Source organism: Perognathus longimembris, chromosome 24, assembly GCF_023159225.1.
Source record: "Perognathus longimembris pacificus isolate PPM17 chromosome 24, ASM2315922v1, whole genome shotgun sequence".
Classification (NCBI taxonomy): Eukaryota; Metazoa; Chordata; class Mammalia; order Rodentia; family Heteromyidae; genus Perognathus; species Perognathus longimembris.
The window spans coordinates 35,720,206-35,745,584 of record NC_063184.1 but is presented as its reverse complement, the minus strand read 5'-3'; the positions used below and the strand labels follow the sequence as shown (position 1 = coordinate 35,745,584).

General features: G+C 57.7%; 2 protein-coding genes across 5 annotated transcripts in view; one reads left to right on the top strand and one right to left on the bottom strand.

The window, feature by feature from the left end:
* The first annotated feature begins 6,363 nt into the window (after nt 1-6,363).
* The window catches only part of Jade1 (jade family PHD finger 1), a 39,378-nt gene continuing 20,362 nt past the window's right edge, over nt 6,364-25,379 (top strand). For 2 of the 4 annotated variants that reach the window (XM_048333738.1, XM_048333736.1), the window contains exons 1-5: nt 6,364-6,604; nt 13,466-13,542; nt 20,346-20,431; nt 23,016-23,173; nt 23,860-24,047. In XM_048333738.1, coding sequence (XP_048189695.1) covers nt 13,491-13,542; nt 20,346-20,431; nt 23,016-23,173; nt 23,860-24,047 — 484 coding nt within the window. In that variant the 5' untranslated portion in view covers nt 6,364-6,604; nt 13,466-13,490. Of the gene's footprint in view, nt 6,605-7,300; nt 7,335-13,465; nt 13,543-20,345; nt 20,432-23,015; nt 23,174-23,859; nt 24,048-25,379 lie in introns of those variants that run through there. The other 2 variants (XM_048333739.1, XM_048333737.1) reach the window with 2 other exon arrangements.
* Nucleotides 6,471-8,118, bottom strand: LOC125341512 (basic salivary proline-rich protein 4-like). The gene is made up of 3 exons (XM_048333562.1): nt 8,013-8,118; nt 7,312-7,882; nt 6,471-7,086 (listed from the first exon to the last, which is right to left on the bottom strand). The coding sequence occupies exons 1-3, from the start codon at nt 8,116-8,118 to the stop codon at nt 6,471-6,473; spliced, it is 1,293 nt and encodes a 430-aa protein (XP_048189519.1).

Here is a 25,379-nt window from a genome sequence, read left to right as displayed (position 1 = left end):
TGTGTCCTGGGGTGGGGGGATCAGGCGTCCAGGGTCCTGTGTGTCCTGGGGTGGGGGTGGGGTCAGGCATCCAGGGTCCTGTGTGTCCTGGGGTGGGGGGATCAGGCGTCCAGGGTCCTGTGTGTCCTGGGGTGGGGGGATCAGGCGTCCAGGGTCCTGTGGTCCTGGGGTGGGGGGATCAGGCGTCCAGGGTCCTGTGTGTCCTAGGGTGGGGGGGGGTCAGGTGTCCAGCATCCTGTGTGTCCTGGGGTGGGGGGGTCAGGCACTCTGCAGAAAGCACTGGGTGGGTGGAGAATGCAGAAAGAGCAGGGAAGCAGCTCTGACATGGACCCTTGGGAGAACAGGGTGCTCTCTGAGCATTCTGGGTAGGGGACCGTGAACCATGCAAGCTGGAGCCAGGCCCACGCACGGGGCTGGTCATTTTCTCCAGTGGGGCCTGGAAGTCCAGATTTGGGCATGAGGATGACTACAATACTCGAGTGAACTGTTCTAGAACGGTGTGTTCAAGGGAACCAATGAGTTTTTTGCAGCCTTTTCTTCCCACCCTTTCCTGCATTTGTGCTTGATTCCCAGCCCAGGCCCTGTGTTCTGTTTCCTACGGAGGGTTCTGAAGGTGCTCAGAATGGTCCTCCGCCTTTCTTCTTCAGAGCTATAAGCCCATCCCACTTAGAGTTGTTAAATCTTGCAGCTGTTAGAATTACTTTAAAATGACTTTATAACCTCAACATTTTTTTTGTAATTTTTGGGTACAAGTTCAAAGTTCCAAAAACGGTACATACAAATAATCCTTGGATCACAAACTACCTCGTCTAGGACTACCCTTATGCAATAAAAAAAGCTCTCGCTGTGTTGTCATAAATGCTGACTGACAACAGTATTCGTCAGTCAGCATTTTTGGTTGATTTCTTCAAAGGAATAAGAAAATAAATATGAGTCTCTGCTCTTCATTTCTATTATAAACAGTAGTTTGTGTGTGTGTGTGTGGTGTGTGTGTGTGTGCGTGCGCACGCGTGCCAGGAGTGAAACTCAGAGCCTGCCTCAGGCATTGAGGGACAAACCCCACCACCGAGTTAGAAAATCCTCAGCCTCCCCAAACTGAACAATGCTGAATCTCCTGTCAAGTCTTGTAATTCTGTACTACAGTAAAACAGACAAAATGAAATGACTAAGCAGACACCAGAGGTTTAATTGTGTACGGTCTCAAAATCAGGAGCATAAGTCTTCTGTATCAAGAATCCATTGCTAGGGAAGGAAATAACCGGATTGTGTCACGACTGCCCCAGCATGTAAAGGGTGCACGGACCTGTAGTTACGACCATGAAAGCGGCCGGGCGAGGGAAGGTGAGACTCTTCATCTTCACACCACTTTGCTGCTGTTTGGGGGTCTCCTTCTGTCTCTGCGCAGACAGTGTGAGTCAACAGAACATCCTAGAGTCTCAGAAACAGCGATGCTGGATGGTCTGGAAGGGAAAGAGGAAGGGACAGGGTGGAACCGGGAGCTCCTCTTCCTCAAGTCAGCTTGGCGCTGGCTGTAGGCTGCACCGTGTTGCTCAGAGGCCAACAGTGCCATTGCCTTTTCCACTTTGGAGGTGGGGCGTATGGAAGTTTCTTCTGCGGTCCTCTTAGCTCAGGAAGGCCAACTGCTAACCGTGAATGCTGCCTGCTGAGGGGGACGGTGAGCGGGTGGGGCCTCCTCGGCGCAGGCCTCTGCTGACCCGCACCGCTAAGCCGTGGGGTCACCGGGAGCGTGACCGGGAGCGTGTCCAGGAGACACACGGCTGGCCACTCGGCGTGTCTGCGTGTCACTTCACGTGGTGCCATCCGCGTCACTTCACGTGGTGCCATCCGCGTCGCCTGCGTGTCACTTCACGTGGTGCCATCCGCGTCGCCTGCGTGTCACTTCACGTGGTGCCATCCGCGTCGTCTGCGTGTCACTTCACGTGGTGCCATCCGCGTCAGCGTGTCACTTCACGTGTTGCCATCGCATCAGCGTGTCACTTCACATGGTGCCATCCGCGTCACTTCACATGGTGCCATCCGCGTCGTCTGCGTGTCACTTCACGTGGTGCCATCCGCGTCAGCGTGTCACTTCACGTGCCATCCGTGTCGCCTGTGTGTCACTTCACGTGTTGCCATCGCGTCTGCGTGTCACTTCTCGTGGTGCCATCCGCGTCTGCGTGTCACTTCACGTGGTGCCATCCGCGTCGTCTGTCACTTCACGTGGTGCCATCCGCGTCGTCTGCGTGTCACTTCACGTGGTGCCATCCGCGTCGTCTGTCACTTCACGTGGTGCCATCCGCGTCGTCTGCGTGTCACTTCACGTGGTGCCATCCGCGTCTGCGTGTCACTTCACCTGGTGCCATCCGCGTCGTCTGCGTGTCACTTCACGTGGTGCCATCCGCGTCGTCTGCGTGTCACTTCACGTGGTGCCATCCGCGTCGTCTGCGTGTCACTTCACCTGGTGCCATCCGCGTCACTTCACGTGGTGCCATCCGCATCGTCTGCGTGTCACTTCACGTGGTGCCATCCGCATCGTCTGCGTGTCACTTCACGTGGTGCCATCCGCGTCAGCGTGTCACTTCACGTGGAGCCATCCGCGTCAGCGTGTCACTTCACGTGGTGCCATCCGCGTCAGCGTGTCACTTCACGTGGTGCCATCCGCGTCGTCTGCGTGTCACTTCACGTGGTGCCATCCGCGTCGTCTGCATGTCACTTCACGTGGAGCCATCCGCATCGTCTGCGTGTCACTTCACGTGGAGCCATCCGCGTCTGCGTGTCACTTCACGTGGAGCCATCCGCGTCTGCGTGTCACTTCACCTGGTGCCATCCGCGTCGTCTGCGTGTCACTTCACGTGGTGCCATCCACGTCTGCGTGTCACTTCACGTGGTGCCATCCGCGTCTGCGTGTCACTTCACGTGGTGCCATCCGCGTCAGCGTGTCACTTCACGTGGTGCCATCCGCGTCTGCGTGTCACTTCACGTGGTGCCATCCGCGTCGTCTGCGTGTCACTTCACGTGTTGCCATCGTGTCAGCGTGTCACTTCACGTGGTGCCATCCGCGTCGTCTGCGTGTCACTTCACGTGGTGCCATCCGCGTCGTCTGTCACTTCACGTGGTGCCATCCGCGTCGTCTGCGTGTCACTTCACGTGGTGCCATCCGCGTCTGCGTGTCACTTCACCTGGTGCCATCCGCGTCGTCTGCGTGTCACTTCACGTGGTGCCATCCGCGTCGTCTGCGTGTCACTTCACGTGGTGCCATCCGCGTCGTCTGCGTGTCACTTCACCTGGTGCCATCCGCGTCTGCGTGTCACTTCACGTGGAGCCATCCGCATCTGCGTGTCACTTCACGTGGTGCCATCCGCGTCAGCGTGTCACTTCACGTGGTGCCATCCGCGTCACTTCACGTGGTGCCATCCGCATCGTCAGCGTGTCACTTCACGTGGTGCCATCCGCGTCACTTCACGTGGTGCCATCCGCATCGTCTGCGTGTCACTTCACGTGGTGCCATCCGCGTCGTCTGCGTGTCACTTCACGTGGTGCCATCCGCGTCAGCGTGTCACTTCACGTGGTGCCATCCGCGTCGTCTGCGTGTCACTTCACGTGGTGCCATCTGCGTCGTCTGCGTGTCACTTCACCTGGTGCCATCCGCGTCGTCTGCGTGTCACTTCACCTGGTGCCATCCGCGTCGTCTGCGTGTCACTTCACGTGGTGCCATCCGCGTCAGCGTGTCACTTCACGTGGTGCCATCCGCGTCTGCGTGTCACTTCACGTGGTGCCATCCGCGTCGTCTGCGTGTCACTTCACGTGTTGCCATCGTGTCAGCGTGTCACTTCACGTGGTGCCATCCGCGTCGTCTGCGTGTCACTTCACGTGGTGCCATCCGCGTCGTCTGCGTGTCACTTCACGTGGAGCCATCCGCGTCGTCTGCGTGTCACTTCACCTGGTGCCATCCGCGTCTGCGTGTCACTTCACCTGGTGCCATCCGCATCTGCGTGTCACTTCACGTGGTGCCATCGCGTCAGCGTGTCACTTCACGTGTTGCCATCGCGTCAGCGTGTCACTTCACGTGGTGCCATCCGCGTCAGCGTGTCACTTCACGTGGTGCCATCCGCGTCTGCGTGTCACTTCACCTGGTGCCATCCGCGTCTGCGTGTCACTTCACCTGGTGCCATCCGCGTCGTCTGCGTGTCACTTCACGTGGTGCCATCCGCGTCGTCTGCGTGTCACTTCACCTGGTGCCATCCGCGTCGTCTGCGTGTCACTTCACCTGGTGCCATCCGCGTCGTCTGCGTGTCACTTCACCTGGTGCCATCCGCGTCGTCTGCGTGTCACTTCACCTGGTGCCATCCGCGTCGTCTGCGTGTCACTTCACGTGGTGCCATCCGCGTCAGCGTGTCACTTCACGTGGTGCCATCCGCGTCTGCGTGTCACTTCACCTGGTGCCATCCGCGTCGTCTGCGTGTCACTTCACCTGGTGCCATCCGCGTCGTCTGCGTGTCACTTCACGTGGTGCCATCCGCGTCAGCGTGTCACTTCATGTGGTGCCATCCGTGTCTGCGTGTCACTTCACCTGGTGCCATCCGCGTCGTCTGCGTGTCACTTCACGTGGTGCCATCCGCGTCAGCGTGTCACTTCATGTGGTGCCATCCGTGTCTGCGTGTCACTTCACGTGGTGCCATCCTCTGAGCCATCGGCTTGGATCTTGCTGCTGTGGAGGTGGGGCGGAGGGAAAAGAGATGTCAGTTCCTTAACAGGGAGCTGGCGTGTAAGCAAGCCGCATGGTCCCTGAGGTGCAGGCCTGAGGAAGCACCGGGGAGCAGGGGTGCGGTGTGTCCTGCGCAGGGCCCCGCTCGCTCCTCACGGGGTGTGGGCAGTCCTGCGCGGGGATCCCCGCCCCCACCCCAGGCGCTGGGCCGGGGCCCCGCGGGGACCCCCTGCCATGCCTTCCACCCACCGGTGCCACAAGTTCCAGCCGCAGCCACGGGGACGGGGCAGCCGAGGGGTCAGTGGAGAGGGGACGGTGCAGAGTGACGGTGCAGAGGAGAGTGGTGACGGTGCAGAGGAGAGTGGCGACGGTGCAGAGGAGAGTGGTGACGGTGCAGAGGGGAGTGGTGACGATGCAGAGGAGAGTGGTGACGGTACAGAGGGGAGTGGTGACGGTGCAGAGGAGAGTGGTGACGGTGCAGAGTGGTGGAGGTGCAGAGGGGAGTGGTGACGGTGCAGAGGGGAGTGGTGGAGGTGCATGCAGAGTGGTGATGGTGAAGAGGAGAGTGGTGGAGGTGCAGAGGGGAGTGGTGGAGGTGCAGAGGAGAGTGGAGGAGGTGCAGAGGAGAGTGGTGGAGGTGCAGAGGAGAGTGGAGGAGGTGCAGAGGAGAGTGGTGACGGTGCAGAGGAGATTGGTGGAGGTGCAGAGGAGAGTGGTGGAGGTGCAGAGGGGAGTGGTGACGGTGCAGGGGAGAGTGGCGACGGTGCAGAGGAGAGTGGTGGAGGTGCAGAGGGGAGTGGTGGAGGTGCAGAGGAGAGTGGAGGAGGTGCAGAGGAGAGTGGTGGAGGTGCAGAGGAGAGTGGAGGAGGTGCAGAGGAGAGTGGTGGAGGTGCAGAGGAGAGTGGTGGAGGTGCAGAGGGGAGTGGTGGAGGTGCAGAGGGGAGTGGTGGAGGTGCAGAGGAGAGTGGAGGAGGTGCAGAGGAGAGTGGTGACGGTGCAGAGGAGAGTGGTGGAGGTGCAGAGGAGAGTGGTGGAGGTGCAGAGGGGAGTGGTGACGGTGCAGGGGAGAGTGGCGACGGTGCAGAGGGGAGTGGTGGAGGTGCAGAGGGGGAGTGGCGACGGTGCAGAGGGGAGTGGCGACGGTGCAAGGGTGCCGGTGTGGGGTTTTGGGGCAGGGACTGCGGTGCAGGGGTGGCGGTGTAGGCGGCGGGCCGGCGGTGCAGGGGTGGAGAGTGACAGGGTGGCCCAGCAGGACCAGGAGGGGCGGCGGCAGCGGGGGTGCCATGTCTGGACTTTGCTCGGGTCCGCAGCCCGGGGCGGGGCGGGGCGGGGCTCGCGGGGCGGGGCGGGGCCTGGGCGCGGGGCGGGGCCTGGGCGCGGGGCGGGGCCTGGGCTCGCGGGGCCCCGCCCTCCCCGGTGGCAGCGGTGACCCAGAAATGCGTTCCCCGGGCCCGGCTTCGTCGCCAGTCCCGCGCCTGCCCAGAGCTCTGCGCGCGCCCGGCCGGACCCCCGCGCGCCCCCGCGCGGCCCCGCCCGCCCGCCCGCCCGCTCCCGCCCGGCCCCACGCCGCAGGTACGCGCGGGCCGCGGGGGCGCGCGGGGCTGCGCGCGGGGCTGCGCGCGCGGCTGGCTCCGGCGGCGGCGGCGGCGGCGGCGGGCGAGCGGCGGCTCGGCCATATTGGATGGTTTTGTTGCGGCCGGGGCTCCGGGGCTCCCGGCGTGCGCGGCCGCCGCGGCCGCTCGGGGGGAGATAACGGAGTACGTCACTAACATGGCGCCACCGCACCGGGCGCCGGCGGCGTAGCGCGGGCGGGCGGGCGCCGCGCCGGGCAGCGCCGAGCCCGCCGGAACTTGGCGGGGCCGGCATGGTGTGCGGACCCTGAGCGCCGGCTCCGGACCCGTAAGTCCCGCTCGGGGCTCGGCCGCGGGGCCGCGGGCCGGGAGCCCGGGGTGGCGGCGGGGGCCGGCGGGGCGGGCGGGCGGGCGGGCGGAGGGCCGAGCCCGCGGCCGCTGGAACGCCGCGCCGGGCCGGTGCGTTGGCGGCTCGAGACCCGGGGCGTTGGGCGGCCGCGGACAGGTGGCCCCGCCGCGCCGGCCGAGGGGGGCGCAGGTACCGGCCGCGGCCCCGCGCACGCCCGCACCCGCGGCCGCGGACCTTTCCCGCGCGGGCCCCGCGGCGGCGGCGGCGGCGCCCGGAGTTGCGCCCCGAGTGCCGGCCCGGGGCGAACTTGGCGGCGCTCGGCCGGCGGCCGGGCGGGGCCGCGGGTGTCGGGGGCTCCGGCGCACGTGTGCGGCGCCCGTGCGCGCGTCTGCGGGCTGAGCTCGCGGGCCCCGGGCGGCGGCGGGAGGGGGACCGGGCGCCGGGTCCGCCCGGCCCGGAGCCTCCGCCGGAGAAACCCGAGCGGCGCCGCGGCCCCGCCCGGCCCGGGGCCGGGGGCGGGGGGCGGGGGGGCGGGGCGGCGGCGGAGCGCGGCGGGAGGCAGGTGCACGGCCCCGCCGGCGGGGAGCCGCAACTTCCCGGGCGCGCGGCGGCGGGGCGGCGGCGGGCCGGGCTCGGGGCCGGGGGCGGGCGGGCCCTGCGCACGTGCGGGGCGCCCCCGCGGGGACCCGGCCCGGCGGCGCCGCGTCAGGTAACGGACCCCGGGGACGCGGCGGGGCGAGGGCGCCGGCGGCTCCGCACAAAGCTCGCGCCCGTGGCGGCCGCGGCCCCGGGGACACCGGTTCCGGAAGCGTCCCCGGGGGCCGGGCGGGCGGGCGGGCGCTCCGGCCCGGCGCGGGCGTCGCGCGGAGGCAGCCGCCGGCCGCGGCGGGGACGCGGGGCGCGGACGCGTGGAGGCGGCGGGGCCGTCGCGCTTCCCGCCTCGCGCCGCCTCGGGAGGAGCCGGGGGCGCGGAGGGCGGCGGCGCGGCGGGGTCGGCCCGCGGGGCCCGGGAGCCCCCTCGGGGACCCCGGCCCGGCCCCGCCCCGCGCCGGCGCCTCGGCGCGCGGGCAAAACGCGGGCGATTTAAACGGGGGCCGCGCGGCCTTTGGCGCCGCCGTCCGGGCCGTTGGGACGCGGCCTGGCGGCGGCCCCGGCCCCGAGCCGCGGGTGCGGGTGCCACGCGGGCTCCGCGGCGGGGCGGGAGCCGGGCCGGGGCCCCGGCCGAACTTGAACCGGGCTGGCCGCCGAGGTCACGAGCTGCTCGGGGAGGGCGGGCCCGGTGTGGGGAAGCCGGGGACCCCCGCGTCGCTCCGCCGCCGCCCCTCGCCCGCCCGCGTGGCTCGTACCTGAGCACGTGGCCGAGCGGGAGGTCACCGCGCGGGCCCACCCACCCGCACGCCCCGGCCCCCCGCGCGCCCCGGCCCCCCGCGGCTCGGCCGGCCGGCCCGGGCCGGGGGCTTGGGGGTGTGGCACGCCGTGGGTGAGGCCGCCATGCCGCCCAGGGGCATTCCTGACCCCCAGAGCGGACCCGCGGCTGAGTGTGCGTGCGTGTGCGTGCGTGTGCGCGCGCGTGTGACAGACAGACCGACCGACCGTCCACACTCTGCACCCCCGACAGCTCGGGAAGGAGCAACTCTGTGCTCACCAGCCTGCTGAAGTTTAACCTCCGCCCAGAGTCGCTTTTCAAACCGCCCTCCCGGGGCCCGTTTGCTGACGGTCTCTTTCAGTAGACTTCAGTCCTTGGTAACCTCCCCAAACTCCCCACGTGGAAGGCAGACCTTTGGGAAACCCGGTGATGTCGACAGGGTTCAGAAAGGTGGGCATCCTTTGACGAGAAAGATGAGAAAAAGATAGGCATGCATTAAAAACACTGCTCCTTGTGCTGTCTGTTTGGAAAGTCCTCTAGGGGGTGTGCCTCCTGCATCAGGAACAGGGGTCGGTGCCTGGGTTTCAGTGCTCCTTGAAACCTCGGTCAAACCCTGATCCCTTATTCCAGCTCGGGGTCTGTGGGTCTCAGGGCTGCTTGCCGCCCTCCCCTCCCCTCCCCCTCCCCTCCCCCTCCCCTCCCCTCCCCTCCCCTCCCCTTTCCCTCCCTCCCTCCTCCCTCCCCCCTCCCTTCTTCCCATTCCCATTCCAGTTGGTGCGTTGTCATTTTGCATTGTAAATAAGTCCAGTTTTGCAGGAGGTTATAGAACACTTCTTGCCTTTTATTTGAATTGGCAGGGCAGGTTTGTCTTGGTTGATAAGCCAGTGGGAGCTGTTATCAGTTTTATACTTCTTTCCCCTCTCCTTCACTAATGTTTACCTTAAAAAATCTAACTGGCACTGTACTCCATAAGAGAAATAGTCCTCCTCACACTTTTTTTTTAACATTAAAGAATGAGTTTGCTTGGAATTAATTTTCCTTAGAAAGCACTAGAAGTCTATAGTAACACCAAAAGTGTTTTAATTCCCAAGACACAGTAGCTTTTCTTGAACGTTTCAGTGTTCTCTTTTTACCCATTTTCAAGATTGTTGCACTCTGTTCCTGTATGTAAAATTTAGGGTTGGTGGTGCATTATTGTGTAGTGCTTACTTAGCATGTGGAAGGCCCCAAGTTTGATAACCAGGAAAAAGAAGTATAGATTTGGGTAATGTGTTATTATTTTTATCTTTGCAGAGTATAATGTCAGTGTTGATTCATTGCAAGCGTCCTGTCATTCTCTGACACCTCGCAGGTGGGGAGGCAGTGCTTTCTGGCTTCTGGTTTTTAAGTAGTTGCCTGCCGTGTCTCTGTGGGAAGTGCAGTAGTGCTTGTGGTGCTGCGGTGGAAGGATGTGGGGCCGTCATTTCCAGCCCTGGGCTCGCGCGGCCTACCTCAAAGCACAGGTCTTGGTGTTCTCCTGGAGACCAAATGAGTGATGTCTGATGCACAACAAATGCTCAAAGATGGATTCTTGGTATTGCTGTGGATGGAAACCGGTCTCTGGCCTGCCGAACCTGTGCGCTTCCACTATACCTCACCCATTGCCAAGAGCAAGCATCTGTGTGTGTGTGAGTGTGCACGTGTGAGCAAGTGTATGCCCGTGAGTGTGAGTCGATGTGTGCGCGTGTGGGAGCACGTGTACATGTGAGTGTGTGGGCAGAGTCAAGAGTGTGGTGATTGAGGACAGCATGGTGGTGGCGGGGATGAGTCCCGAGCGCACACATGCGCCAGACCCAGGCTTGGACTGTGCTCTTCCTCCCTTTGTCTCCCATGTGGCTAGGGTGACGCACACATTCCACCATACACAGCCCCTCTTTGTGGATCTCTTTTGTTGAGATGGGGTCTCCCTAACTTTCTGCCTGAGTGTGTGCTGTATTTCCTTAGGGTTTGCAGACAGCACTGCCATCCGCTGAGGTTCTGGAGGCTGGAAAGCTTTTCCCGTGAAGGCAGCACACTCTGCAGTTAGGATAGTTGTGTTCATGAGAGAAGATGAGTAACGGGCCTGTGTGTAGTAAAACTTTATCAACACCGAAATGTGAATTTCATGTGCTTTTTACGTGTCGTGAAACAGTGTTTGACTCTCCCTAATTGTTGAAGGTGTTGCAGGTGTAGCCGCCACACCTTGGAGGTAAGTGTGGCTCTCACCTGACTGTCACACCTCCTTGTGAGGTGAGCTGACTCTTGTATGGCTTTTGCATCATCTCCTTGTGAGGTGGAAAACTTGCCTGGCTTTTGCTCTGCTGGGACACACTTGGAGAATTTTTCTTTAGGTATTATCTTCTGCTTGTTTAAAGCTTTTATACATAGAGTTCTGGGGTGCAAAGGCTGTTGTGCAACGTGTGGTTTTTTTCTTGGCACCTAGTGTAGCCGGGGTGACTTCTCTAAGCTGGAGGAGACACAGCAGTTGGTGATCTTGGCACACGGGGTGGGGAAGACTGCTTCAAGTGTTTCTAGGTATATTGTTGGCCACAGAAGTTTTTGCAGGAAGGGTCAGGTGGTTGAGTGTTAGGGTGGTGGGTGGGAGGGTAGATTGTGGCATTGTGTCCCTGCTCATAGAGACCAGGTAAAGGACCTCAATGAGGTTCATTTACTTCTAATGGGTTTTGAAGTCAGTTGGCAACCAAAACCTCACCAGCATTTTTATTGTTGAGTTTCTTGGAAGAACATATAAAATGGTGTACTTGGGGGTCCTGGGCCTAAGTACTTGGAAGGATTGGCATTCAGACTTTGTTTATTGTGCTTGAGGCCTTGCAGGAGCAAGGGTTCTCTGGTGACTGGTGTGCACAGACAGATGAAAGCAGTGGAACTCCTGAAAGGCCGTGGACGGGAATGGAGATCCTGAGAGGCCGTGGACAGGGAGGGGACTGGAGATCCTGAGAGGCTGTGGACGGGGAGGGGAGGGGAGTGGAGATCCTGAGAGGCCGTGGACAGGGAGGGGACTGGAGATCCTGAGAGGCTGTGGATGGGGAGGGGAGGGGAGGGGACTGGAGATCCTGAGAGGCCGTGGATGGGGAGGGGAGGGGAGGGGAGATCCTGAGAGGCCGTGGACAGGGAGGGGAGGGGAGTGGAGATCCTGAGAGGCCGTGGACAGGGAGGGGAGGGGAGGGGAGATCCTGAGAGGCTGTGGACCGGGAGGGGAGGGGAGTGGAGATCCTGAGAGGCCGTGGACAGGGAGGGGAGGGGAGTGGAGATCCTGAGAGGCCGTGGACGGGGAGGGGAGGGGAGGGGAGATCCTGAGAGGCCGTGGATGGGGAGGGGAGGGGAGTGGAGATCCTGAGAGGCCGTGGACAGGGAGGGGAGGGGAGATCCTGAGAGGCCGTGGACGGGGAGGGGAGGGGAGTGGAGATCCTGAGAGGCCGTGGACGGGGAGGGGAGGGGAGTGGAGATCCTGGGAGGCCGTGGACCGGGAGGGGAGGGGAGTGGAGATCCTGAGAGGCCGTGGACAGGGAGGGGAGGGGAGGGGAGATCCTGGGAGGCCGTGGACCGGGAGGGGAGGGGAGGGGAGATCCTGAGAGGCCGTGGACGGGGAGGGGAGGGGAGGGGAGATCCTGAGAGGCCGTGGATGGGGAGGGGAGGGGAATGGAGATTCTGAGAGGCCGTGGATGGGGAGGGGAGGGGAGATCCTGAGAGGCCGTGGACGGGGAGGGGAGGGGAGATCCTGGGAGGCCGTGGATGGGGAGGGGAAGGGAGTGGAGATCCTGAGAGGCTGTGGACGGGGAGGGGAGGGGAGGGGAGATCCTGAGAGGCCGTGGACGGGGAGGGGAGGGGAGGGGAGATCCTGAGAGGCCGTGGACGGGGAGGGGAATGGAGATCCTGAGAGGCTGTGGACGGGGAGGGGAATGGAGATCCTGAGAGGCTGTGGACAGGGAGGGGAGGGGAGGGGAGGGGAGATCCTGAGAGGCCGTGGACGGGGAGGGGAGGGGAGTGGAGATCCTGGGAGGCCGTGGACCGGGAGGGGAGGGGAGGGGAGATCCTGAGAGGCCGTGGACGGGGAGGGGAGGGGAGGGGAGATCCTGAGAGGCCGTGGACCGGGAGGGGAGGGGAGTGGAGATCCCGAGAGGCTGCTGACTGGTGAGCTTACCTACTGCTGTTTGGTCATCTCGAGACCCTGACTTTGGAAAGGTGACTGGAAAGGATGCATTGATGGATGAGATGAAATGGGCAATTTATGCCTTGATTTACGACAGGTTAGGGGAAGGCCTTGAATTCCTGGACACATATCCATGTTCAGCTCTGGGTCATGTCCTGGCACAGAGGGTTTTTGCTCCTCACTGCAAGTGCTTGCATCACGTGTTGTGACCCCACTGGAAGCCCCCGAGTCACGCCTGTTGTGACCCTCACCGGGAGCACCCACATCACATATTGTGACCTCCCCTCCCTGTCCCCCCAGCACCCGCATGTGTTGCCCCTCACTCAGAGCTCCACACCGCATGGTGCAGTTTCCTTCAGGGACTTTGGCCAGGTGGGTAGGTAGGTGAGGGGCTCCAGTACTTTTGGTCATGGCAGACAGCTGTCCTCCCTCCAGGGTATATTGATCTGGCAGTGAGGTGAGGACCCTGCAGAAAACGGCCCCTGGCCAGCTGGGCGTCGCAGCCCTCTGGTCCACCCGCCCCAGCTGCCACTTCTGTTTTGCCGAGGTGGCCAGGCCCAGCCCTGGCCAGCGGGGCCCATGCTTGTAAGACCTGCTTTCTGTGTGGTCGGTTGTTGTCCCCGTCCTGAAAAGAGCTGGGGTGAGATGAGAGCATGCATTGGGCATGGAAGTAGGACTTCCATGCACATACTGCAACCTTGGAGAATTATGGCTTAACTGGTTGGTCCTCATTCCTAGAGTAAGAGAGGGGTCTGAATCAGGGTTTATGCCAGGTCCCTGGGCCCTTCTGGTGCAGCTGTGAACACTGAGGGGCTGGAGGTGGCCAGGACAGAGACGTGTCATTTCTGTGACCCCGCTCCAGGGTGTGTGGCCTTTGTGATTATTGAGAATGAGTTGCCTAAGAAGCTCACCATGACCACCGCGGTCTGACTGAGGGGGCAGTCTGAGTGAGAGAGCCTGATTGTGAGGGAATGGTCTGACTGTGAGGAAGTGGTCTGACTGTGTGAAGAAGCTGTCCCAGGGACAGGTAATCTCTGCGCTCCCCGTGACTGATTGTAGCCACAATGTTTTGGGAGGGAGGGGAGGAAAAGGCACACTTAGGAAGCCTACTTCCAAAGCCCTCATCCCTCCCGCCTTTTTCAACCTGGTCTGCTAGTGATGGTAACAAATGGTCTTTTTACTGTTTTCCACTCAAGTGCTCCCTCAGGCCCTTGTTTGCTTTGGTTGGCTGTGGGTCCTGGCTGGCACTGGACGTGACTTGATGACGTGTCTCCTTGCTTTGCAGGCTGCCTGCTGCACCCTGGGAGATCATGAAACGAGGTCGCCTTCCCAGCAGCAGTGAGGATTCCGATGACAATGGCAGTGAGTCTTGCTTTGCTGTTCTCAGCCCACCAGGGTTCGAGTCAGTGTAAAACCGTGACTTATTCATGTCATGCTTTCAGGGCTGCGGCCCTTTGCATATCAGTGTGAAGTTGCAGGTGTGTACGCAGCTCTCCCCTGCCAGGTGTCCCCATGCTTCCTGCTTGTTATCCATCCCCAGGGTCACCCTGGTGTCTGCTTTCCCTACCATGGGACCTGGTACTTCACAGATGCTCTTGTGAAAGGTGCTTAATAGGTTCAGCTGGCTCCAAGGAGAGATGGAGGATTGATTGCTGCTGATACCGAGTGTGTTTGATGCCAGTACAGTCTGCGCCCCGGCAGTCCGGCCACCTCGTGTAGCTGGAGTGAGTTGGTTTTTGTCAGTGAATGCCACGTAGTGTTGGTACACACCACGTGGTGTTGATGAATGCCACACATTGTCTGTGGATGACACATGGTGTTGGACACCACGTTGGTATTGGTGGATGTTACACATTGTCTGTGGACATCACGCGGTGTTGGTGGGTGCCACATGTACAATGTTGGTGGACGCCACATGTATAATGTTGGCGGATGCCATGTGGTGTCACCAAATGCCACGCATTGTCTGTGGATGTCACACGGTGTTGGTGGATGTCATACGCTGTTGGTGGACGTCACGTGGTGTTGGTGGACGTGACGTGGGGTTGGTGGACGTCATAGGGTGTTGGATGTCATGCGGTGTCTGGATGTCATGCGCTGTCGGACGTCACGTGGTGTTGGTGGACGTCACGCGGGGTTGGTGGACATCATATGGTGTTCGTTGGTGGATGTCATGTGGTGTCAGTGGACATCATGCGGTGTCAGTGGATGTCACACGGGGTTGGTGGCCGTCACGTGAATTGCGGCCCTTGGATTACTTAGGGAAAAGCTTCTCTCTGACAGCAGAAGGAAGTTTTGTGCCCAGCACAGTGCTGAGAGTGGGCCCCTGTGAGGTGGGAGGGAGCTGGGCTGGCTCTGCTCCTCAGGAACCTCAGCTCCGCCATGGAGGAGCAGCTGTGAGTGGAGTCACCAGGGCCGACTCAGAGCTGTCTCTTGACGTGTTGTGCAAATACACATACACAAACTCAAGAGGAAAGGAGACAACTTGACGAGGAGGTGAAGGTTTTTAGTTTGAGGTGTTTTCATCTCTTCAGTTATAAGCACATTAAAAGCTGCAGGTTAGTAAGGTTTTTGTGCTGTGTGGCTATCCTGACAGCCACAGGAACTGAGGAAGGGCCAGGAGGAGTTCTGGCTGGCACTTGGGGAAGGTGCGGAAGGTAGGGTGTGTGCGGGCAAGTTGATCAGAGAAGGCCTGAGGAAGACAGGGAGCCACCACTGTTAGAGTAGAGGGAGCCAGGTGAGGGAGGGAGTAGGCCCCCAAAGGGAGTCTCTGACCCCACCCAGGGGCTGCTTCTGACCTGGACACAGGTCTCAGCTCTTGTTTCCTCCAGTGTTCACTGTATTGGACACTCGAAGCCACAGGCAGAGGGGCGGGCTGTGGGGTTGTTCTCCACCTGGGATAGCAGTCACTGCCATCAGTTAAATGCTTGCTGTTTGCTAAAGTGCATAGCCTAGTCCTGAAGTAATGCTTAGAAAAAGTCTTATGTTTTAGGTTTAGAATTAACCTAGAGACGGCTTCATGAGTGATCACAACATAGTAATAATATCCAGTAAAAGATTAAGAGCCCTGTGTGGGGATGTATATACTTATACACATATATACAGTACTTATGCACACTCACATATGTGCATACATATGCATGTGTGTACACACATGCACGTGTACACACAGATACACACATGCACACACATACCTGTATACATGTATATACATAGACATACATACACACGTATACATCCATTTTTGTTTTTCATCATTTGATGGGTGTGTGCTCACTCTGTTTGCTCTCATCACTGCCCTGCCTCATTTCCTCCTAGGGAGACTGGAGTTAGAGCAGATTCTTCTGGAATGTTCTCTCAGACTTGGAGCCTTTCTTTTTCTGGACAGCATTTCATAAAATGGGTGTGTTCTAGTCTAGTACAAGTGTGAAACTGAATTCTAAAGTTTCACTTGATTTTTAATGAATCTAAGCTTTCAGCCATAGGTAGCTGGTGATGCCAGCTTGGACAGTCCAGCCCCTCTTAGCCGCCAAGAGGCGCCTTTCCTCAGGGTGAGGAGCCTGTCAGGCATCAGCGTGGTCAGGTTGTCAGACAAGGGCCACAGAACGGTTGAGTTCTCTGAGAGAGGACAGAGGTTGAATCTCACAGTTCTGGAGGTGGAGCTCCAAGGCTAGAGTGCCAGCAGCTTTGGGGTCCTGTAAAGCCTGTGTCCTGGACGTTGTGTATGTTCTCCTCCCCCTCAGCCAAAGCGTGTGTGCGTGCGTGTGTGTGTGTGTGTGTGTGTGTGTGTGTGTGTGTGTGTGGTGATTTCCCATTCTGCACCGCACCCTCATGGCAGTTCCTTCATCTCGGGCTGCAGCCCACCCTAGCAGCTGATTTTAACTCAATCACCTTGAGGACCTACCTCCAAGCATGGTCACATGCTTAGGCATTAAGGTTTCACACAGCCCTGGAAGACCAAATGCTTCATTTAGAAATTCATTTCTAGTCTTGGGTGGCGGCTCACACCTGTAATACCAGCACTCAGGAGGCTAAGTAGGAGGGTCCTGAGTTTGAGGCCAGCTAAGGGCTTCACACCCAAATTCAAAATAAACAAACCTCCTTGTTTTCCACCCAGAACTCTGGCTTGAAGGAAGGAGAAAAAGAATGTCTTAAGTCAAATCTCAAAGGTATGACCACTGGAAGTAATTTTTCTGGGCTAGGCCAGGTCTCTCTGAAGACTGGGTTTGGGGTTCAGGTAAACATATCCAGTATGCTGGAGGTTTATCCTGGGTAAGGGCTAAAGCCCAGTTATGTTTTGGTCGTGGCTGGAGGTGGAAGTGGGGCACAGGACTTGTCATGCAGTTGCTCAGTACAGGCCTAGGATGTGCTTTCTGGCCACTGCCTGCCCCGGCTCAGTGAGCTGGTGATTCTGGTAGTAAACAAGTAGTTTTCACTAAGATCTCTAGGAATGCCAGGCATTGCAGGCCATGCATGGAGCGTGCCTTCCCACCCACCCCTCCGGTGTCTAGCTTCTGACACCCACCTCTTAGGTGCACAGTGTGTACCCAGGGCGTAGGGATGCCTTTCCCTTCTACCTGGGATGGCTTGCCATGCCCTGTGCACTGACCTCTCTGGCCTGTAGTTCTGACAGAACTTTGGCAGCTGGTCCCAGCTGAGTGCACAGCAAGTCCAAGTGGAAGGCAGGCAGCTGTGGACGTCTGGAGGGGTGGCCAGCAGCACCAGTAACGGGGGTGGCCATGCTTCCCTGGCTTCCCAGTGGTTCCCATTATGAGTGCTTTGCTTTATCTTCTGGCCTAGTGTATTTTGGAGTGGGGGGGCAGTTTGTGTGCCTGGTGCCATCCCTCTCCAGGTGTCTTAGAGGCTGGTCCATGTATGTGGATGGACTAATAACTCTGGGTGTTTATAGCAGCACCTGTAATTGCTGGCCTCTTGGGACTGGGGGGCCCAGCCAGGCTCAAGTTACATACCGCACCAAGTTGTGGCCCATGGAAGCAAGCCTTTAATTTCCTACTTCCAGCCAAGGGTCCTCTGTCCTTTGGGGCTTTTGCAAATATGGAATGGGTCTGCTAGCTGTTTTCATTATTTCTCAAATCTAAAGAGTCATGTTGTCTGCAGAGTCTGATTAATACACGTGTTACCTCCTTTTGTTAGGAAAGAAGTATTACTGGTTGTTTGAGGCCAAATAGCTCTGATTACATCTTCTTTCTATTAAAATAGACTAAATAATACTTACACTTGACAGAGTCTGTTGTTTGGCACTTTTCTACCCTGGAATGAGGATTTATTTGGCTTGGGTAAGATAGCTAAATGTAAATGGCACCTTTATTGATTGTTTCTAAATGTGGTGCCTCTCAAAGACCCAGAGGAACATGGGTTCTTTTTTTTTTTTTTTTTTTTTGGCCAGTCCTGGGCTTGGACTCAGGGCCTGAGCACTGTCCCTGGCTTCTTTTTGCTCAAGGCTAGCACTCTGCCACTTGAGCCACAGCGCCACTTCTGGCCATTTTCTGTATATGTGGTGCTGGGGAATCGAACGCAGGGCCTCATGTATACGAGGGAAGCACTCTTGCCACGAGGCCATATCCCCAGCCCGGAACATGGGTTCTTTTACTTTTGCAAAGAATGAACAACAACTGGCCACACCATATCCTACATTCTGTGGTTTATGCTGATCATTCCTACTACAGCAGGGTGGGTATAAGTTAGGAGGAAGGTAGCTCCCCATCAAGCCCTGCTGCTGACCAAGGAGGCCGGGCAGCTACCTCAGATCCCTGCCTTTTTCCCGTTTCTCCCTGGCTTTGCAGCCAAGTCTAGGTTTTGTATAAACTGCTGATGAATTGTGAGACCGAGTCTTCTTTCCTTTTACAGTGATGCCTGTCTCCGTGGCAGTAGGCTTTCTGTAGCTTTACTGAGGGATAGTTGGTGCATGGCAGCTATGGGCATCCGTTGGTGTCATTGGAATGAAGGCACTTGTCCCTTCATCTGGAGAAAGTGTGCAGTCACTGGGGCTGCTGTGCTGTCTCAGAACTTTGCACACATGGAATGGTACACTATTTTTTTGTCTGTCTGCTTTCATTCACTCAACTATATTTCACTTCTCATCTATGTTGCATGCATTAAGAACTACCCCTTTTTTTCTTGCAGTGTAGGGTTTCAGTGAATGGTATACCACAATGTGCTTATTCCTTTGTGATCTAGTGATGGCTTTTTAGGTTGTTTCTGGATTTTTGCTTGCTGAGCTGTTAATAACATTCCTTATGTCACTGATAATTTACATGTAGCATCTTTTCCCTTTCTGCAAGTGATTTTTATAGGGTGAATGTTTATTTATTTTCCTCCTCTGTACTGTCAGCACCAGGTGAGGACAGGAAAACAATCCTGAACAGTCTCCCTTGGCCAGTACTATTACTTGCAGTGACTTTGGATGTCTTTTTTGTTGTTGTGGTTGAACATTAGGGCTGATGGGAGGCAGATAAGTCTCTCTCTCTCTCTCTCTCTCTCTCTCTCTCTCTTTCTCTCTTTGCCAGGGCCTGAGCACTGTCCCTGGTTTCTTTTTGCTCAAGGCTAGCACTCTGCCACTTGAGCTGCAGTGCCACTTCTGGCCGTTTTCTGTATATGTGGTGCTGGGGAATCAAACCCAGGGCTTCATATATACAAGGCAAGCACTCTTGCCACTAGGCCATACTCCCAGCCCCTGGATGTCTGTTTTGAAAGCAAATGCAGCCCAGATGGTCATGACTTTCCGGCTGTCAGTCTGAGAGGCTCTCTTTGCTTTGTGAGTGTTTTGTGAGGAGTGTTCAGGGTGCTGTGGCAGCACCCTGGGAGGCTTGGGGGCCACTTGGGGCTGGGGCTGGATGGATCTAGAAGAGGCTTTGGGTGGACACAGTGGTTGTTTCTGCTTTGACTCAGAAGTTAGGACACATCTCTTCCCCATGTTGATTTCTAAAGTAGGGCAGTGGGGTGATGCTTTTTAAGTTGATAATTTTGTTCTTTTTTTATTACCCTTTTCATGGTCATTTCAAGTGGAAGTTTTGGGCTATGATATGTAGCTCACTGGTAAGAGTGCTTGCCTGGTGTGCTGGGGGTTTTGCATTCTGTCTTGAGCCCCATAAAAGAGGAGGATGCCACCCTTTTCTGCTCTGGTTTTCTTTCTCCTCCCCTGACATTCTCCTTCCTTTTCTGCTGTCAGCCTTGTGATGCCTTTGCATTAATGCTTGTGGCCCCCCCCTTGTGACCTGTGGGGCTGAGCCCCTGATGCTGAGAGCTCCTCTGCTACTCACTTGTGACCCCTGGGCCTGTGGCCAGCATTGATGGTGGGAGCCCTCTGTGCCCCTCGTTTGGCTTTTGCCTTTCCCAGTAATGCAAGTCTGTCTGGCTCTGTACAATCAGAGTATTTCTTTTGGTTGGGGTGAGAATGAGCTGTTCATTTGCAGTCTTACTATTTGTGGTCCTGGTGACAGGACGTATCACCCTGAGTGTGTGGGGAAGTGCTGTACCTCCTAGCCACATCACTTGGCCCTCTTGCAGTTAGAAAGAACCTTTAAAAAAATGCTTGACAAGCTGGGGATATGGCCTAGTGGTAGAGCGCTTGCCTCGAATACATAAAGCCCTGGGTTCAATTCCCCAGCACCACATATATAGAAAATGGCCAGAGGTGGCGCTGTGGCTCAGTGGCAGAGTGCTAGCCTTGAGCAAAAAGAAGCCAGGGACAGTGCTCAGGCCCTGAGTTCAAGACCCAAGACTGGCAAAAAAAAAAGAAAAAACTTGACGAATACCATGGGACTGCTGGTAGGAAATCGGGTTCTTCTGATGAGATGGCCAGCGTAACGGGGCTCACGCAGGGCTGGTGCCCACAGGGAGGGAGACACCCCGCTCTTGCTCTCTAGAGGGAAGCCTGGTAGTCCCCATGAGGCTGGAGGCTTAGTGTCCTGCAGCTTACCTGTGCTCTGCCTGTTGCGCTCTGGGCTCTGTTGAGCAGCAGTTGGTTTCTGTGGGGACATATTGCTTGGCTCTTTTGGGACTTGGTTAATTCTGGGAGGGCCTCACCCCATCCCCCTGCCCTAGCCTGGAGAGCGCCTACACTGGTGTACTTGGGGTATGGAAACTCACAATCCAGCGACCCTCCCAGATTTCAATGGATCCCATTTTGACATTTGTTTCCATAGGCCTGTCGACTACCTGGTCCCAGAATTCTCGATCCCAGCATAGGAGAAGCTCCTGCTCCAAACACGAGGATCGCAAGCCTTCAGAGGTACTTAGTAATTGCATGCCATACGTGCACATGCCATGCATGCATGCCTGTCATGTATGTGTCCTGTGTGTGTCACGTGTTACATCCATCTGCATGTCGTGTATGTGTCTACGTGTCATGTGCGTTTATGTCCTGTGTGTCACGTGTGTGTACATCATACATGTGCACACAAGTGCCTGCTGCCCACAAGTTGGGCCTGCTGTTGATGTCTCCATATCTGCAGGGTGGGAACTCGGCGTACCTCAGGGTCTTGTCAGGGTAAATGGTCATACTTACGGACTCAAGCATGGTTTCTCACAACTATTCGTGTTAATTGCATCCTTTCCTCTTTCACAGTCCATCTTCATTGGCTCCCAACACCTTCCCCCTGGCCAGAAGATGAGCGGGGTCCAGCTGCTGGCCACTTGCTGCCAGCCTTAAGTTAGTTTAGCCTTGAGTTTGCAGCCTGTTTAGTAATAAGCCAGTGCAGTTCTGGGAGTTAGTTTGGAGTTTAAGCTTAATGCTTTCCCTGCTTTTTCTCAATTTGTTTCTTATGTTTTTCTTGCAGCCAACATTTTGTTATTTATCTTGCTATCCGAACTTGTTTTTAATTCACTTCTCAGCTGGCCTTCATTGATTAGGGGGGCCCTCTGCTTCGATGTCATTTTCTCTGCATTTTTACTGGGCTCCAAACACTCAATTCAAAGTGGTTTGGTTCACCATGGTTTCTCGGTGAGCAGCCTGGGAACAAGCTCCCTCTAGGCTGACTCTGGTGAGACCCTGCCCTAGCCTGTGACAGCAGTGCGTAGGAGGGCCTTCCTCAGGCCCCAGCCGGGGCAGGGGTGTCAGGCCAGCTGTGCCCGGCACAGCATTAAGCTGACTGAAGCAAGCCCCTGAGCAAGTTGTGTGTGTGCTTAGGGCACAGAGACTGCCTTAGGAAGCCTTCGCCCTGAGACTGGGGTTGGAGGAGAGGTGGTCCGTGACCCTCTTGCTTATCCCAGGCCTGCTTCGCCGTTTCTATGGTGCCGGACATCTGTGCTGCTCCTTTTAATTCCTGTGCCCGAAGTGCCTTTCTGATGCTCATACTTGGTTATTTCTGATGATCATGCCATACTGCTGTGGCTTAGGGATGTGATTGGAACCCTTCCAGTGTGTGCACCTTGCAGAGTGGGGGCTCCTGAGAAGTGGGGTCCCTGGGGGCCTGAGTGCATTTCTCTGGAGTTGAGTCCATGATATGTGTACCATGCCTCTTTGAACTCTGCCAAGACAGGAGCCTGGTCTACTTGAGATGCCTGTGTGGTGGAGGTGGTCAGAGGCCCGCCGTCACCCCTCCCCTCCCCCAAACCCAGTCTGTCGGGACAGTGCATGTGCTCCTCTTGATTTCCTGGTTTGGTTTTCTTTCTTTGTTGGAGTCCATTTCTGTGGATTTTGTTGTATGTAGGCCCAAGGGGCCCTTTGGGGAGGGGAGGCTGGGCTGAGCTGGGTCCAGGGCTTATCAGTCGGTGTGGTTTTGTGGAAGGTTACAGCCAGGCCCTGGCTTCTTGATGGAACTGGGAGTGAGGATAACAAGCTGATTCCAGATGGATGCTGCTGAAGATGACAGCCAGGGAAGGAAGGGTCTTTACTCACACAGAGTGTACGAAAGTGATCACCAGTGAGGCTGTGTTGGCAGGCATGTGGTAGGGGATCACCAGTGAGGGCACGCGGTGTGGATTACCACGTGCGGACGTGTTGGCAGACACGTGGTGTGGGCTGCTGAGCAGCGTAAGGAAAGCACTCTTGTCCTGGGAGCATTGTGGCCTGCATGTGCAGAGGGACGCCTTTAGATGCCAAACAGAATTGTGGGCTGGTGCTGATAGCTGTGTCAGGGCCTCCTTGGGTAGCTCAGGACATGAGTGGCTGAGGACAAAGTGGGGGTGACAACCAGCCGTCAGTTCCAGCCAGCAGCTCAGGTTGTCCTTGTGACACAGATGCCCCCAGAGCCTGCAGCAGGGCTGGGAGGTGCTGCGCGCCTGCTCACCTTCCTTGGTGAGGAGGGCTTGGAGTGGGACGCTGTGGGTCTTGGGGTCTGTTACCTTGGCCAGGTAAGGATGTGTCCCCTAAAACAGCTACTTCTGCGGCAGCGAAGACTGCGCTAGGAGAGCTGCGACACGAGTATGCATGCACGATTGCTTTCCCCAGTCCTTTTGGGGTGGCATTTCAGAGGTCTAGCTGCCGTCTCCAGACCTCCAGGCCCGCACCTCCGTGCAGGCACTGGCGAAGCGGGTCTCCTCCTCCCGGACGTCTAGCCATCAATCCCACTGCCCAGGGGCAGCGCTTGCTGGTGAGGACTGTCCGTGTAGACGAGGTTCTTTTTCTAACATGGACTCAGCACTGTGGAGTAACAGGTAATGTCCTTGTGGAAGCTAGAAGTTTCTCTGAGATTCCTTCATTGTTTGTTGATGTTGGGTAGGCACTGCCCGTGCACAGGGAGCAGGGGTGGCTGTCCAGCCGGGGTGAGGGAAGAGTGCGCCCCATGGAAGGACGTGTTCTGTGTGGGCACATGGCAGCTGCAAGCTGCTGTGCACGAGAGGCAACGTCCATGTCCCCTTTCCCCTCCCTCTAGGTGTTTAGGACAGACCTGATCACCGCCATGAAGCTGCATGACTCCTACCAGCTCAACCCAGACGAGTACTACGTGCTAGCAGACCCATGGAGACAGGAGTGGGAGAAAGGAGTCCAGGTGCCTGTGAGCCCGGGGACCATCCCGCAGCCCGTGGCCAGGTAGCTCCCCTGCCCCGCCCAGTCCTCCTTCCTACATGAGGCACAAGGGAAGCTGGTTGGAGCACTGTGGTATGGCCAGCCTAGGAGGACAGCCATCATGGGAAGGGAGGAGCCCCAGGGCAGCCTGGGGAGGGTGAGGTGTGGCATCCCTGTGGCCGCCGCCTCTCTGGTTGCCTAGAGCGCCGAGGAGTGCAGCCTGGACGCTTCCCGGGCCTGTCGTAGATGATGCTGCAGGAGAATTTGTGTGGTCACTGCCATTTCTAGATGTCGGATACTTTGTCCAGACCTACTGAGAAGCCCTTGCTCCCTGTCGTAGGGCCTGTTGACACCCAGAGTTGAGGTGGCCCCTTGCTCACCTCCCTGGGCAGCGCTGATTGTCCTGGCATCTCCGTGCTCTGCTAGGCAGCTGCTCTGCCGCAGGTCCGTGTCCGTCCGTGGCCTGCTCTCCTTCCACTTGCCAGCTCCTCTGGAGCCGTCACTCGGCATCTCTGAGGAGCTTCTGCCATGCTTTTATTTGTGTCTGTTTCAGTTTTGAGGCCTTTAATGAAGCTTGTTATCTAGGGAGGGGTCTCTGTTGACACTTGGGTTTCAGGCCTGGTTGTGTGTGAACCTGAGGAGGACCTGGCCTGCGGGTGCTGAGGGTGGAGGGGAAGCTCCAGCTGAACGCCTTGTGTTCTGTTAATCAGGGTTGTGTCTGAAGAGACGCCCCTCATGTTCATTAGGCCCAAGAAGTACATCGTCTCCTCGGGTTCTGAGCCCCCGGTGCTGGGCTACGCTGACATCCGGACGCTGGCCGACAGTGTGTGCCGGTACGACCTCAACGACACGGATGCTGCCTGGCTGGAGCTGACCAACGAGGAGTTCAAGGAGATGGGTGAGGCCTGTGGGGGTGCCGCGGCCCCTCCCGGCCAGCTCGGAGGTGGGGTGCATGGGGGAGCGCCTGCGGGCCCCGCTCCAGCTTGGCTCCTCACGGCTGTGGCGTTGTCCCTGAGGGGATGGTGTGCTGTGTCAGACAGGCTCCTGGACCTGGCACCGCAGGCTTCTCCAGGTGAGCCCGCTCCAGCCAGGCTCCAGCCCATGACCTCCCTTGTCACCGCGTCCTCACGGTCGTCTCAGCTGCGTGTCTTCCTTGTGATCTGCTCTCTACGGCTCTCCTAGCCAGGGGCAGTAGCCACGAGGCGCCTCCCCTCTGTGGGTCCCTCTGCGGTGTGGAGGTTGCAATGTCACTCCGTCTCCTTGTGTACCCAGCCTGCTGCTGGGGGTGGCCCTGAGGACAGTGACCACCAGGCAGGGCGGTCAAGTCTGACCGTGCAAGGGTTTGCGCCATGGTTCGGAGTAGGGGATGTGGTGGCACAGACTTGACTTGTGGTCTATCTGTGATGAAGTCACAGGAGTTGTCTTTCTGGCATGTTCTCCCCTGGAGCCCGGGCAGACCCTGGGCTATATGGAAGGTTACCTGCCACTATGCCAGCCTGTTGACCACTGCTCCTTCTCCTTGTTCAGTGCCTTAGGTGTCCTCACAGGGGAGTCCTCTCACAGAGGGGATGGTTTTTCTCTCAGTCTTTGCCTAGGTATTGGCGGCCGGACATGAGCAGGCCAGGGAGCTGTTTGCAGAACGTAGTTGCAAGTTTTCAGAGATGCCTTGCAAATGAACCTTGTCCTTCAGTTCCACAGGAGGGTGGGAGGCTGCTGGCCAGCAGCCTTGTAGACCTCAGTCAGTGCTCTTGGCAGGCTTCTGGGCCCCTTTGGTGCTAAGGGCTGCAGTTGCTCGGTGTTTTGGGGGCTCCTCCGTGGTGAACGTTAATTACAGGATGTATGGAGAGTCAGTGGTGCTTCCGGAACCGGGAGCAAATGTGGGGCCTTGGTGTGTGGGGTTCATCTCACATGCATTCTCCACATTTGCGTGGTGTTCATCTGAAGTGCATTCTCTACATTTCTGAAAATGAGATTAGTTAATTGGATAGCTTTAGAATTTATGATAAATGTATAAGTTTCTGTCAGGCTGCAGTTACTTGCCTCATTTCTACAGCGTTTGTGTCCTTGACTATTTTTAAATTGTGTTTTTTATTTTTGGTTGGTTGTGGGGCTTGAACCCTAGGCTTCTTTTGCTCAAGGCTAGCACTTTACCACTTGAGCCACAGCACCACTTCGGCTTTATCTGTTCATGTGGTACTGAGGAACTGAACCGGGGGCTTCATGCACACTA

Bases quoted from the DNA above. Each gene is read 5' to 3' on its own strand.
- LOC125341512 (XM_048333562.1), bottom strand. From the start codon at position 8,118: ATGGCGGCCTCACCCACGGCGTGCCACACCCCCAAGCCCCCGGCCCGG. The intron at 7,883-8,012 runs GTGGGCCCGCGC...CTCCCCGAGCAG, and splicing joins GGGCCGGGGCGTGCGGGTGG to CTCGTGACCTCGGCGGCCAG. The intron at 7,087-7,311 runs GTCCCCGCGGGG...TCTCCGGCGGAG, and splicing joins ACGCGGCGCCGCCGGGCCGG to GCTCCGGGCCGGGCGGACCC.